At 37.4% G+C, this 13,993-nt stretch overlaps 1 protein-coding gene, 1 long non-coding RNA gene and 1 other non-coding gene across 3 annotated transcripts; 1 reads left to right on the plus strand and 2 right to left on the minus strand.

Annotated features, from left to right (window-relative positions):
• Positions 1–3,537: 3,537 nt before the first annotated feature.
• On the minus strand, positions 3,538–4,197 carry YCF37 (homolog of Synechocystis YCF37). The gene has a single exon (XM_048097213.2). The coding sequence runs from the start codon at positions 4,142–4,144 to the stop codon at positions 3,716–3,718; it is 429 nt and encodes a 142-aa protein (XP_047953170.1). The 5' UTR covers positions 4,145–4,197; the 3' UTR covers positions 3,538–3,715.
• A 5,650-nt stretch (positions 4,198–9,847) lies between these two features.
• Positions 9,848–9,929, minus strand: TRNAS-AGA (transfer RNA serine (anticodon AGA)). The gene has a single exon. It is a non-coding gene; the product is annotated as a tRNA-Ser (tRNA).
• A 1,737-nt stretch (positions 9,930–11,666) lies between these two features.
• On the plus strand, positions 11,667–13,734 carry LOC125203744 (uncharacterized). The gene is made up of 2 exons (XR_007173432.2): positions 11,667–11,959; positions 13,501–13,734. It is a non-coding gene; the product is annotated as an uncharacterized LOC125203744 (long non-coding RNA).
• Positions 13,735–13,993: the final 259 nt, after the last annotated feature.

The raw sequence follows: 13,993 nt of genomic DNA on the forward strand, positions 1-13,993 counted from the left end.
TCCTTTGATTAACCACTACAATGTCATTTATGATTCAAAAGTAGTACTTACTAGTACTAATTAAAACCCACTTTGGATATTTTTCAATTTCTAAAGAATTCGATTCAAAATGAAATAATATAGTACTACCAAAGATTCCAATATTAACACAGTACAACATACTATTTCAGCCAGTTTCAGGACTGGAATAGTGCGAGAACATCACATGCATATTTTTGCCCAAAAAAACTATTGAAAAGAAAATTGTTTTCAGACCAAAGTGTATAGAAATACTATTAAAAATTAAAAACGAATTGATCTGGCTGCTGGGATTCGAGCCCAGGTCTCCACGGCCACAACGTGGAATTCTTACCACTAAACTACAGCCACTAGATGTTCAATACGACTAGTCTTTATTGATACTAAGTTTCAAATCTGTGTTGTTATAATTTTCAACTGGACTGGAATGTGTAGAAAATGACTCCAATTAACGTTGTTTACAGAGATTAGCTAAATGTACAAAATTATTCCAATTAATTTGGTATAAAATGAGGTATTTTGTCCCTATTTTAAAGTTTGCACATTACTTTTATTGTGTTTTCAAGTACATATATTTTGCATAATTTGTAATTTTCTCTTAATATCATCTTCTGATGAAAAACTGAAGTTGGCTAACAAGTGTGGACACACCTCACATAAACAAAATTAGGTTCTATTTCATCGGCACGTGAAATCATGAGAAAATGAAATCGAAGTATAAATTTTGTGTTTGAGAATAACTCAGTTATAAAGCAGTCAAATCTAAACCTATTTGATAAGATCTGCTTCATTTTGAGTTTAAATAAAATAGTCATAGTTCTATTAAATCTAGACATTTCGTAAGAATTAAGTAATCAATAAAGTATATAAACCAGTAGCAAGCCCATTGTTTTTATTAACCTAAAATTGTGTAATATCCGTTTAGCATCAATTTCGTGGTCCATCAGCAGCTTAGGGTAAAAATGCATTTTCATCATTTTCTATTTAAAGAAAATTGACAAACCTGTGTGCAATTTTGACAACATATCATTGGGAAAACATCAACCTGATATAGATAAGGCTGTTCTGACATCTCGTCTTATATAGTATGGGTTGGATGCTGAGCCTCTTTTTACACTAATAAAGATTAATCAATCGTGTTAGAATATTGATGATTCCGTACAGGCATGGTGTACAAAACAAAACAATGTGAAGATGGTTTCTGCAACCGCCCAAAGGCGGCGATGTTAATATTAATGTAACATTTCAAATGTCATCTTAGAATTAACCATGGTTCATGAACGGTTAACCGATAATCGACTCTAAGTAATGTCAGTTATTAGGTAATCGATAACCAAAAATAAAGGCTGGCAACAAGTGGTATTTTTCGACAAAAAGAAAGATACTGGCATCATAAGAATACATGTTAAAATTGTAATCAAACTATGATTCATGAGGTTGAATTTGTTGCTATACCTAAATAGTGACATAGATAGAGCAATAGTATTAAACTAATAAAAAATAACAATAATTGCAAATCTCAAACATGCATGGTCTATGCGACTATTAAAAAAGAGAGACTTAAACATCATGTCACAAAATGAAAAAAAGGTAAGAAAATTAGGACTTTGCTTACAATTTGTTTAAACTATAGAAATTGAATTATTGTTTAATGCGGAGTGGGTTTTTCAGGTTCACTAAAAGACGTAGCCCACACTTTGAATATGAAACCACCAGCGTTTTTTAATACTAACAACCAATCAGTCTCTCAAACAGGCCCACAGATCAACTATTTAATCTCTTTATATATAAACACACTCACAATTCACAAACATATACTCAATCATATATTCCAACGTTGTTCAATTATTATTACAGATTGTTGAAGAAATCAAATCAATGGCATTTATGCTCTCCCAAAATGAAGCTTCATTCTGTGATGAAACACAGAAGAAAGAGGTTTGGATGGATTCAGTCTCAAGCCAGCTGCTTCTGAAGCCGTCGAGGCAGCGTCTGGACAGAGACGCCGTGCTGAGGCGGCTCCGCCACCACAAGACCATGACGAGAGTCAAGAATGCTATCTCCGCCGTCGTCGAAGCTGCAGATGAATCCGATGACAAATGGCTTCAACGAGGCGATGCTTTCACCTTCCCCTGAATCTGAATCTGATGAATTCTTTGTGTAGGAGATTTCACATCACTATCACTAGCAGCATTTGGTATTCATAATTGTTATATTTGTATGTGGTGTGAATGTGATGCAACTTTTGGTGAAGGGGAACTTGTTTTAATTTGCTCTATTTAAAACAATGCCAATGCCACGTCTTCTACAATTTTGGTTTTAATTAAATGCTATATTACTTCCCACCAACAATTTGGACAAAAATTACCAGAATTAACTTAAATTAGTTTGGCTGATGTTGTCCACTATGTATCGACCAATCATGGGTATCTGAATTAGCTTTGCTGAATCGTTGTGCATTCACTGAGTGCTTCACTACTCTACTACCAACTCTCGCATTTTCCATTTATTTTCTAAGCACGTGGAAACATGACTAGTGTGCTATGCTATGCACAACTACAAATAATCAAGTTATAAATGTACTAGGAGTATATTGTATGTGCAGCAATGCCTCAGAATTTGTTTGTTGAATTGAAGAGACATCTCCCATGTTTACCTAACTAGTCCAATTAACTCTAATCCAATCAACAAATGGAGTATAAAATAATGGAGTAAGATAAAAGGGGAAATAGCATAACAAAAACCTAGGCATGGTTGGCGATTGAACGGGCAAGCCATTACTCCGTCTGTCTATGATTAACGGTCTCGGCTGAATTCGTCACAGATTTTAAGAGTATAAAAAAAACAATGTATGAAAAAAAATAGTGAAATGTAGGTCTCATTTTTATATACTACGGAAGAATTAGTTTTACAATGAAATGTGTTGGAATGCATTAGTAGAATGTGTGACCTAATAACTATTTTTAGTAAAAGTAAACTGAAACACCTAATTGCGAACTGACCCAAATGACAAATCATGGGTCCTAATCATGTACAAAGGGAGTGTATCCAAGAATATAACTAATCGGGTGTAGATAGCTCTAAAAGGTGTAGATATATACTGCCTTTGTACCAAGATAATAGAGAGGTTTCTTTTCAGCACAAAGATTAAGAAATGCTGATGTTTAGTGTGTAAAGTGAAGTGAATTAAAGAAAGAGAAATGAAAAAGAAAAATAAAACAAAAGAGAAAGTAAAGTGAAAAGAGAACATGTATAATTTTTTTTTGCTAAAAGTAGAAATAATTGTATTATGTTGAATGTCCCAAACAAATAAGAGTATATTAACATGGAATGACTGAAGTAATCCATTTCTTTTATTCTCAGTTTCTCACACAATGGATATTTTTATGCACTTAATGCTTGAAAGCCAGAAAAGAGAAGAATGTGAAATGAATTTGTAAGGCTCAAAAAGCTTTCATCTCATCCCTTCTGCTGAAAAAGTTGAGAAGAAAGCTGTGATATTAAACTTCTTTGTGACGGTGAAAAAAGAAACATGCCTCAACTATTCTGCAAATGAAGTATTGTAGTACTAGTACACTGTATAAATATGAGAATCATCAAATACCTAGATGAATTAAGAGGCGAAGAATCTCTCTCATAACACAAATTAAACAAGCACTAGACATACATAAATGAAATTGTAACATTACAAATAATGTCATGATTTCCGAGCTTCCGGCCCCAGAATCCCATTAACAATGGAGGTGGCGATGATGACGCCAAGCAACTCCGCTCCAGCAACAACCCCCGCCTGCGCCAGACCGCCGAAGGCCAGCACCGTCTCGAGCTCCTTCTCAGCCGCCACCACCCCTCTCTCGGTGGCCTCGATGCCCTTGTCCGCCGCCTCGATGCCCTCCTTCACGATCTCCTCCGCCTCCTCCTCCACCTTGCGGAGGCTCTTCCTCAGCCCGAACAGCGGGATATCCTGCGCTCTCGACGGCAACTCCGCCGCCTTCAGCGCCGCCGCCGAGCTGAGCAGAAGCAGGCACTGCCGCCGCGTGGGGAGCAGCGCCGCATGTTTGGCGGAGCGAGCGGGGTTGTGCGGAGGGAGGATCTGCGCTGCGACCAAGGAGTTTGTGGAGGCCATGGCGTAGCTTTGCCGAGATCAACAAACTCATCCTTTTAATTTCATCTGTGTGGTCTGTCTTTCTCCGGGCTTCTCAACTGAAAAGACCAAAAGCCCTACTCACAATTAACAATTAAATTTTTAAGTAGGTACTAAGAGCATTCGCAATGGTGCTTAGGCCAGCCATAGGCCAGTCATTCTCTCCCCTGCCACATCAGCAACACTAAAAAAATCACCTGCCACACCAGATTTAAGCCAGGCATAGGCCAGCCGCAATAAAAATAATTCAAAATATACTACATTTTTACGGGAAAAAATAATCCATTCCATTAAAAAAAAAGTACAAAGATTTTTTTAAAAAAGTACATGATTTTTTTTTTTTAAAAAGGGCTTCAACACACGAGCCCCGCCACTCTCTACTCCTCATCGTCGTCGCCGTCGTCCTCGTCGTCGCCGCTGCCGCCACCCGTGGTATCTGAGCCCACGTCGGAACCCCCCAGCCGTGACCTCGCAATCTCTAAATCAGCACGCATGCTCTCGAGCATCTCGTAAAGAAACCTCTTCTCCGTGGGGTCAGTGGCGTTCTTCCACTCTCGGAAGACCTGTAACATCTGAGCCCGTGTTTGGTTACGCGAATGGAGAGTGTACTCGAGTGGGGCGGCTGGGAGGGCGGAGGACTGGACCTCGCGGGGCGATAGGGGGGATCCGCCCCTCGCAGCCCGCTGCGCCCGCTTCTGTCCAACCGGGCGGGGGCGACCAGTAAATGAAGGAGGGGATGGAAACTCCTCAGCATCCGGGGGGAGGTCGTGGGATCCGCCGCTGCTGCCGCTGTAGTCGCCGCTATAGTTAAGTCGCTGCTTCTTCGGCCACCCAGCGTCGCACCCCGCCCGGAACTTCTCGGAGTCCTTCAACAACAAGAAGCACTCCCAGAAGGTGAACTCCTTATACTTACCCTCCAATGGGGAACTGACTCGCGGCTATCCTCCGGGCGTCGTCCTCAGTCTGCCCACTTCTGAGCTGACGGAGGGCGTTGGCGTACAAATTCGCAAAACGGCCCACCGCGGCCCTGGTGCGCTCCCACCCCTTCCGGACCTCCTCGTTGCTGAAGTCCTTCCCGTGCGGGCAGTGCCTCTTATAGGCAGCTCTGATCTTCGCCCACATGTTGACGACCCGCTGGTTGTTCGCAACCAGTGGATCGTCGCACACCTCCAACCACCCCTTGGCCACCCCGGCGTACTCATCCTCCGTCCACTTCCTCCGGCCAGTGGCAGCGGGCTGCGATGACTCGCCGACCGCCTTGCCCTTCCCCTTCCCCCTCGTCTTCTTCTTCGGCGCGGTCGGCGTCGCTGGAACGGGAGTATCATCGTCCCCGAGATCGATCCCCATATCATGCAATGACAGAAGGTCATCGCCAGAGAACTGCGTCACCGGGGTCGACGTGTGAGACGAAGCCGTCAAAAAATCAAGCGAGGGCCGATATTGTTGGAACATATATACTAAAAAGCATTTTTCGAGTTTTTGAATTTGATAAATTGCTTGTATATTGTAAACACTCTTCATTTAATGAGAATAATAAATTTTTTCTTCACACTGTGTATTTTACTTTAATGGGTATTGACCGTATTTAATTATATATTAAATTATATAATTAAAACGCCGGAAAGTAAAATCAGTCTAAGTCTTCTACATTGAAGGTTGGGTCGTGGAACAGGTCATCACAGTAGGTGGCCCAACCGGTACCTTGTAGAAGTAAAACTTTTTCACAACCTAGATAGGCTTTGGCTACCTATCGTGAAAGGTTGCAGTGTCCATCCGAAAGTCGTCTTTACCTTGAGAATGACTAGTGGCACTGGTATGGTATAGCATTGAATGGATCTAAAGTATAGACACGTCTTTGTTGCTATCTACTGTAAGACAATGTCTTGGAGATTTAATATTTCCTAATCTTTGTAATAATATAGGACACACGTTATTTAATCATACGCTGCTTTGACTTATCAATAGGTGCGGGTTTTTCGTAACCCAATATTCCTGCTATCTTAGGTAGTAGTAATTAATAACTAGTATGGTGTCAGTTTTATTATTACATTGAATCGTGTGCCTGCGCGGTTTGACTATATCCCCAAGAGGTGTTCGAGAGAAGTTCTATTATTCGGAAACCCGACCGGTTTGAATTTAATCCAAGAACAAATAGAAAAGGAAAAGTATATTTTTAATATACATCTCGTACTAGACAAACTCTTGGAAATAAAGATATTAATTAATTTAAAGTCTATAGCAGACTACAAATTAATTAATGGATATAGAAAGTCTTAGACACGGGAAATAATATATTAAAGAGGTTAACCCGGATTGCTTGTAATCACGGATTGGATGAGCGGTCAATATTTTTTCTATAGTGACACAAGAAATATTCCATTGGCCTTATATTAAATTATGGGTTATAATTTAATTAGTAAAGAAGGTCCAATTGGGGAGGCCCAATCCAAGCCCCATAGATCCCTAACCTAGCCCATCATAAACTCTATAAATAAGAATGTAAGGAGGAGACACAAAGGGAATTACAAACCCTAGCCTCCACATTTGGCTTTCTTGTCTTCTCCTTCAAGATTCTTATAATTTCTAAGAGATTCCTCCCACAAGGAATTTATATCTATAGAGTTAAGGGTCATAGGTTAGAAGATCTTTGGTCTTGCATTCACAATCAAGCTTCAAGATCTACACGTGGAGAAGTAGCAAGCCACTTCGATTCTTTGGAGAATCATTGTTGTAAGTATTCAACAACATAATTTAAATTAAATTATGTGATTAATTGCGCAATTATATGTCTCTACATGTTCAAGCATGAAATTGAATCGACCCACATAATCACCAAAATAGATTCTTATGTGGATTTATTTGTTTTGCATTTTCCGCTGCGATTATCCCAACAGATATACCGCGTCCCCTCCCGGTGACCCCTGCACCCCCCCCCCCTCCCGGCATCCCGGGATGCATATCGTGCGGCATCCCCCCCTGCCACATCATCCCCATCATCTGCTGCAGCATCATCTGCTGCTGCATCTGGGGCATACCCCCCCACCCGGGCGCTGACTGCCCGCCGCTCCCCTGCTTGTCGCCCGGCATCCCCCACGTCATACCCCCCTGGTTCCCCCCCATCGCCCCCCCCCCCCCCCCGGCGCACCAGCCATCATTCCCATCATCTGATTCCAAGGGATGTTAAACCCCGGGCCCATCTGCCCCCATCCAGATCCCACGGATACTGTGGGAGTCTGAGATCCGCTCGTCGCCGGACTGGACTCGTTGTTGTGATCCATCGCTCGATGATGCTCTTGTACAGAAAGTTAGAGAGAGAGAAAACTCGTTAAAACAAGTGGTGCAAATGAAAATGAAACGAAAATCGCGTTTATATATGATTTAAAAAAAAAAAATTGAAAATCGGCGCTGGCCAATCGGGCCTCCACAATGGCGGCTAGCCGATCGGCTAGCGCTTCGGCCAGCGACGAGCGATCGGCCAGCCCATGCCGATCCGCTCGCCAAAATCGCCTTCGCTGATTGCAATGGTTCGGCTAGCGCGACGAATCGGCTAGCCGGTCGCTAGCCGACCATTGCGGATGCTCTAATACCTTCATTCTCTGGATGAGTACTTGCTGATGACACTGTTGGGATGTCAATTGGACTAATCCGCTCGGGTTCGGGCCAATCCACTCGGATTGTCGGGCTATTCGGATGCGGATTATTCGGGTTGTGAATTTTTTGAGTTTTAAATTTTCGGCCATAATCCTAAATTTTTGGGTTTCGAACTAACCCACGGGCTATTCGAGTCAATAGTAATCTTATATGTTATTCTCTATCCTATCCAATCTTCTAAATTATTTAAAAGCAGATTGTTGCAAATAGTCAAAGTGATCAAAAGAAAGAAAGAACATAATAGCAATTCAAAATTGAAACAAAATAGATAAACACATTGTTTAATTAATAGTACAAATGAATCTGACTACATTTCATATAACTCTAACTTTCAATTTGAGAGAGAAGACATAATTATCATATATTCTTCATATCAATGTTGTATTTAATATTGATATTACCAAATATACTTCTTATAAGTGTATAATCCAAAATTTTAATTATATTTTTATATTAAATGCTTAACCTGTGGCTAATCCACAACCCACCCGGATCAGCCCGCATAACCCGCCAACCCGAATGGGTTAGCCCTTGTAGCCCGCTTTTGAATATGGGTTGCGATTTTCCAGCCTAACCCTATGATTTTACCAGATAATTCCGGTCGATCCATAGGTTTCGAGCTAGATTGACATCCATAGATGACATAATATTTTAGGAGATAATTGTATGTTAAATCATAGAGATTTACTCCTAGTACAGTACTATATTTTATACTCTTATTCCATACAAATAAAGAATTTTAATAATTTCGATTTGTCTTATAAAAATGGTCTAAAACAATTTTTGATAACTTTTTTTTAGTGAGATGGGCTCCATTCTTTACTACCATACTCTAATTATTTTTTCTTTATTTCTCTCTTTCTTTACTAATTACTATAGTATTGAAACTCATACGGTCCTAAATGTCTCTATTTTTATGTGACGAGGGAGCATATTTATGTGAGACACAAAACCTTTTCCAAAAATAAGAATGCGACATTTTTTGTGGGACAAATTAAAAATGAAAGTGTGAAATCTATTTTAGTATAGAGCCGTAGAGGGAGTATTTTATTTTTTCTCATTTCATACACCTCTACATTGTTCTCTTCTCTTACTTTACTCTTTTTTTTCATTTTAAGTGTTTATTACTCTCTCCGTCCTCGATTAAGATTCACACTTTGACCGGACACGAGTTTTAAGAAATGTAAAGAAAAGTTGGTTGAAAAAGTTAGTGGAACATGAGACCCATTTTTTATATTGGTTTTATAATAAAATGTGAGTGAATTGAGTTAGTGGAATGTGAGACCTACTTACTATTTATGGTAAAAATAAAGTGTGACTCTTAATTGGGGACGGACCGAAATAAAAAAGTGTGACTCTTAATCGGGGACGGAGGGAGTATCATTTTTTCAAAACCCGTGCAAAAACACAACTCCCTCAATCGCACTTTAGGAGTCCCGGTTTATCATTTTTTGGTGTTCCACTTTAAGAGTACTGGTTGGAATATTCCATGAATGACAATAGGCACCACATTCTAAGTTATTCTCTCTCTTACTTTACCATTTCTTCACTTTAACTATTTATTATCATTTTTACAAAACGAGTGTGCAAAAGTGACTGGACTCCTAATGGCGGACGGAGGGAGTATATAAAAGTAAGATTCACATTCCTCTATCTTTTTTCACCAATTTTTTTTTACATTTCTTAAAATCCGTGTCAAACTCAAATAACACTGCTAAAATGGAACATAAGGCGTATTTCATTTCCAATGCAACAAAAGGAGAAGAGTACAAGTTTAATTTGTGCCCGTCTAACAATGTAGAGAGTGGACATGGACGAATGTTGTGACAAGGAGTGCCATATGCTTTTAGAAACTCTAGTGAAAAATCATTTGTACTTGTTCTTTTTAAAACCAATTTTTTTTGTCAAATGACTTTTTTGTTAACTTTTTAGTTAGCGGACTTTCAGTCGTTCACAACTTAATTCAAGAGTCATAATCCAGTTTAGATCATTTCAAATAATTGGCAGTTTTATAAAATGAAAAAAACATTGTAACGTGGTCGGCAGGATTCGAACCTGCGCGGGCAAAGCCCACATGATTTCTAGTCATGCCCGATAACCACTCCGGCACGACCACTTGGATATTAATTATTGGCATTTAATAGTATATGGAGCATAGCATTTTTGAAACGTTTATTAGTGGGTCAGGCTTGGTTATCTAGCTTATTCATTTAGCTGGGCTTTTGCCTAGTGTTCTTGTTCAGTCAAATTAAAGTAATTAAGTTGGGCTTGATAATAAATTTGTTTCACATGCTCTTGCACACAACAAAAAATTAATTCATGAATAAATGATTCATTCAACTGGATTATGAATATCGACTTACTCCTCTGATTTAGAGATTCCCTGGGCCTTGTATCTTACTTAACAAACCACTTTATTTTAGATATTTGATATTTATTCATTATTTAAAGTTTCTGAAAGCTTAATTATTGCACCACTCAATCTAATTATTGTATCTAAACTTAATCAGCATGCATAGTTTTTAGTAGAGTTGCTATCAACCAAGATACAAAATACTTAGATTAATACATACCTCCCACTCATAGTAAGTCAAAGTTACGTATCCACATATATACACATGAAACCATATTAGACTTTAAGTTTAAATCAAATAGACCTTGATTCTTAAGTCAAAGAGAATAACAATATGTTATTTAATTTATTGGAAAATACACTATAAGAATTTTGGTCTATCTGGATATAAAAGAATAAATTCATATTCCAAGGCTTCAAACTAAACTGGGAGATAAAGGAAAAAATTGTTGTTATGGCGTCTTGGTACTTGAATACATTGCTAGAGCAAAACCTGGGAATCATAAGGGAAGAAGGAGGGTCTGAATATGGATCCTAAGTCTTTGTCAAAATTTGCTACATCACACTTTTTAATTGGGATTTGACTGTTGAGTATGGCGAACGTCTCACATGTATGTTCTCTTCATCTTGAGGATGTGTTGATTTGCTTTTGACTGCTTTATTGGTTTCTATTGTCGTTTGGATGTTTTATTTCCTTCCTCTTATCCTTCCTACTTTTGATTTATCATAACGTTGTGGGTCAAGGTAGATGTTAGAAACTTGTGGGGTGTTTTTGCTTTGGCTCTTGTATGTGTTTTTAATTTGTAAAAAAGTCTTGTTTGTTGCTCTGTTGAATCTTAATTTGCTCATTATTCTCGATAGTTTAAGTATTTTGCTTCTATATAAAAGCACATAAAAATAGCTAAAACAAAGCCTTTAATATCCTTAAATATATAGAAACTGCCAATCCTTGGAATAGTTTGAATTATTGATGAAGTTAAAAAAAGAACGCACTGTTAGATTATATAGTAAGGTCGAAATGCTTCCAATCCTCAGTAACTGTCCGAATTGAAACCCTCAACAGTTAGATCTAACAGAAACCACGACAATATTTTTTTTTCCTGAGGCGTCCAAATTTCATATCAACAATCACTAACTTTCATGTGATGGTCGAATCATAACTAACACCTTCAAGATTTCAACAACTTTTGTTTCATCTCATTTGGATTTACTTCCTAACAAAATACTATTCTACTGTCAAACTCACTCTTTCACATCTAAATATATCAAAAAAATGTTACTACTATAGCTAGTCTTGATTGATTGGTGTCACATTAATTCAATTATAGCCAGTGATCATTGGTTCAATATATTAATTTTATTGAACAACAGTCTTAACCCAAGAGTCCAAAAGGGAGAAACACAAGCAAGCAAACAAACAAATGGAGCAATAAAATGAGAGTTTTTTTTTTCTTGTTGGGTTGTGGGATAACAAGAGAAGAATTAAGTCGTTAGTTTCAAAGACAAAGGTGCTTTTCATCGATGAATTTGATGAAAATGAGGTCTTATATAAATGAATTTTAACACGATAAGCATGAGAGGATTCCAAGAAATCAAAATGTGTATTAGAGTGGATTGCAAGAAATGTGGGAAATATTCATGGGCAGGTTGTGGAAAGCACTTGACCTCACTTTATGCAAATATTGAAAAAGGGAAGCATTGTATGTGCAAAGATTGGCCTGGTGTGGCTATCCCACCACCAGATGATCAAGATCCACCATCATCATCATCATCATCATCTTCAACCACAAAAGGTACTCCATGTATCTTTGTATATTGATAATTTAATACTCCTATATTTGACCTTATCATGCATGTGAGCTTTGATGTAGAATATAGTGTCAGGTTAGGTACATGAGAGTATGAAAGGTAGGGGTCAGCTAAATAGGATCCTCTTCATCATTATTTTGGTCTTATTTTTATTTACAAAGGCATTATTCATTGAGGTTTAGTAATGAAAAAATAATAGTAGTAAAATCCTTTTACATAAAAAATGAGGAATTTAAAGGGAAATATTTTTTTTATCCCTTCAACACACGTGAAATCATTTTTAGCATATTGTACAGTACCAATCTTCTTAGTAAAATATAATTATAAAGTTTTAAATAATGTGTCTACACATGTTACACCTAGCCTAACCAATACATCACTAAAATTTAAGTCGAGTGAGCCTATTTATTACACTCTAGCTCTATATTTATTGCTCTTCTAACTCCTTTCAAGTTTTTGAAGTGTATAAATTAATGTCACGAGCCTCTTCATCAGAATTGTTTGCCCTTTTCTATAGAAAAATCGGTGTCATGTGCCTCAGATCACTAACAAAATTTCAACTAGTGTGTATGTGCGAATGTATAAATTATAGAATCATGAATTAAAGTATGGGGATTTTCAATCATTTATTGGCATACACCAATATTTGCTTCACAGCAATTTGGATGTTTGGTAACTAATGATGGCTTTCTATTTTTGGAAGTTATGAACTCCCAATAATTCAAGATCGTATGGTTCATTGAATTTCTTTCTTAAGCAACATCTGTCTTCATTCCGATTCCAAGTAAATTAAATTTTTTACCTTTTATTATTTGCATATTCTCCTTATTTAATTTGTGTTATCAATTATTGATTAATTAGCATCTATACATAAACGGTTAATATTTTGGGCCCAGTTTTCCACTCTAGCATATGTACAGAACAGAGCATCCAAAGTGTATGCTTATTAAATATTAAAAGAAAATTAAAAATAATATTAACCTTCCAACTAACAAATTAAATCTGAAAGATAATGCCGTTACAATCAGGCATTTAAGAAAGAAAATGACAGGATTATGTCCCCAAAAAAGTAAATATATTAATTGAAAGAAACCCCCCAACCAAATTGCTCCAATGGGCCATGTATATGGAGTATTTCTTTTTGGAGAGTTCAATTGAGACAAACATTATAAGGCGTAGGGAAGCAGGTATATAGTTAAAGCGCAATAATTGCGAAATGTATGCCTATTTTTATATCGAAAATGATTTATTAATATGATTTTTTATAATCAAAAATGTCTTACTATTTTAAAGTATCAAAAAAATTACAAATATGTATTCTATTTTAGCACCTATTTTATCAGTTCAAAACATAGCAATTTAATCTCAATCTTCGGCATACCACTTCTGGTAAATTAGAGCTTTAAAGTAGTTCTAGCTCAAATACACCCCAAAATCAAATATTTAAATTGCAATTTATCTTAATACTAGTATAATAAAAAAATATTTAAATTAATTTATCTCACCTTTGTTTGTCACTTGGCAGACGCAGAACCATCGGCAGCCTGAAGACTTCTCACGTTCCCAAGCTATGAATAATTGGATATATGTGTACGGTCACATTACGCCATTTGTATGATTAATTTATGTTTTCCCAAGTTTTTCATTTCAAAATAAATTATAATATTTGTGCACTATTGTGTTGGTGCGCAAACTGAGCTGGTCAATAGCCATTGACCAAGCAGCTTCTCATTTAATTTAAGATTTCATATCTGTATTATATATGGATTTAATTTTTGTTTGTATATGGTGCAGTGGGCCTTTTATTTATGTTTTAAATATAGTCATAATCAGTGGGGTTTGTGCTACTTTGGATTATCTTCTTCTGATATTTGTGCTCTCTTCTTCCCACACCCACTCTCTCGTTACGCCCTATTAAATTTACCGTTACCCATTTTTTGCTTATAATAATTTACACATGAAAATAAAGCAGTTTTTTCATAGATTTTTGTAGTTTTGTTGAGGCGTAGGGTGGCTAA

This window comes from Salvia hispanica, chromosome 6 (assembly GCF_029641045.1).
Source record: "Salvia hispanica isolate PSC_SH4W2 chromosome 6, Shi_PSC_v1, whole genome shotgun sequence".
NCBI classification, from domain to species: domain Eukaryota; kingdom Viridiplantae; phylum Streptophyta; class Magnoliopsida; order Lamiales; family Lamiaceae; genus Salvia; species Salvia hispanica.

Bases quoted from the DNA above. Each gene is read 5' to 3' on its own strand.
- YCF37 (XM_048097213.2), bottom strand. From the start codon at position 4,144: ATGGCCTCCACAAACTCCTTGGTCGCAGCGCAGATCCTCCCTCCGCAC.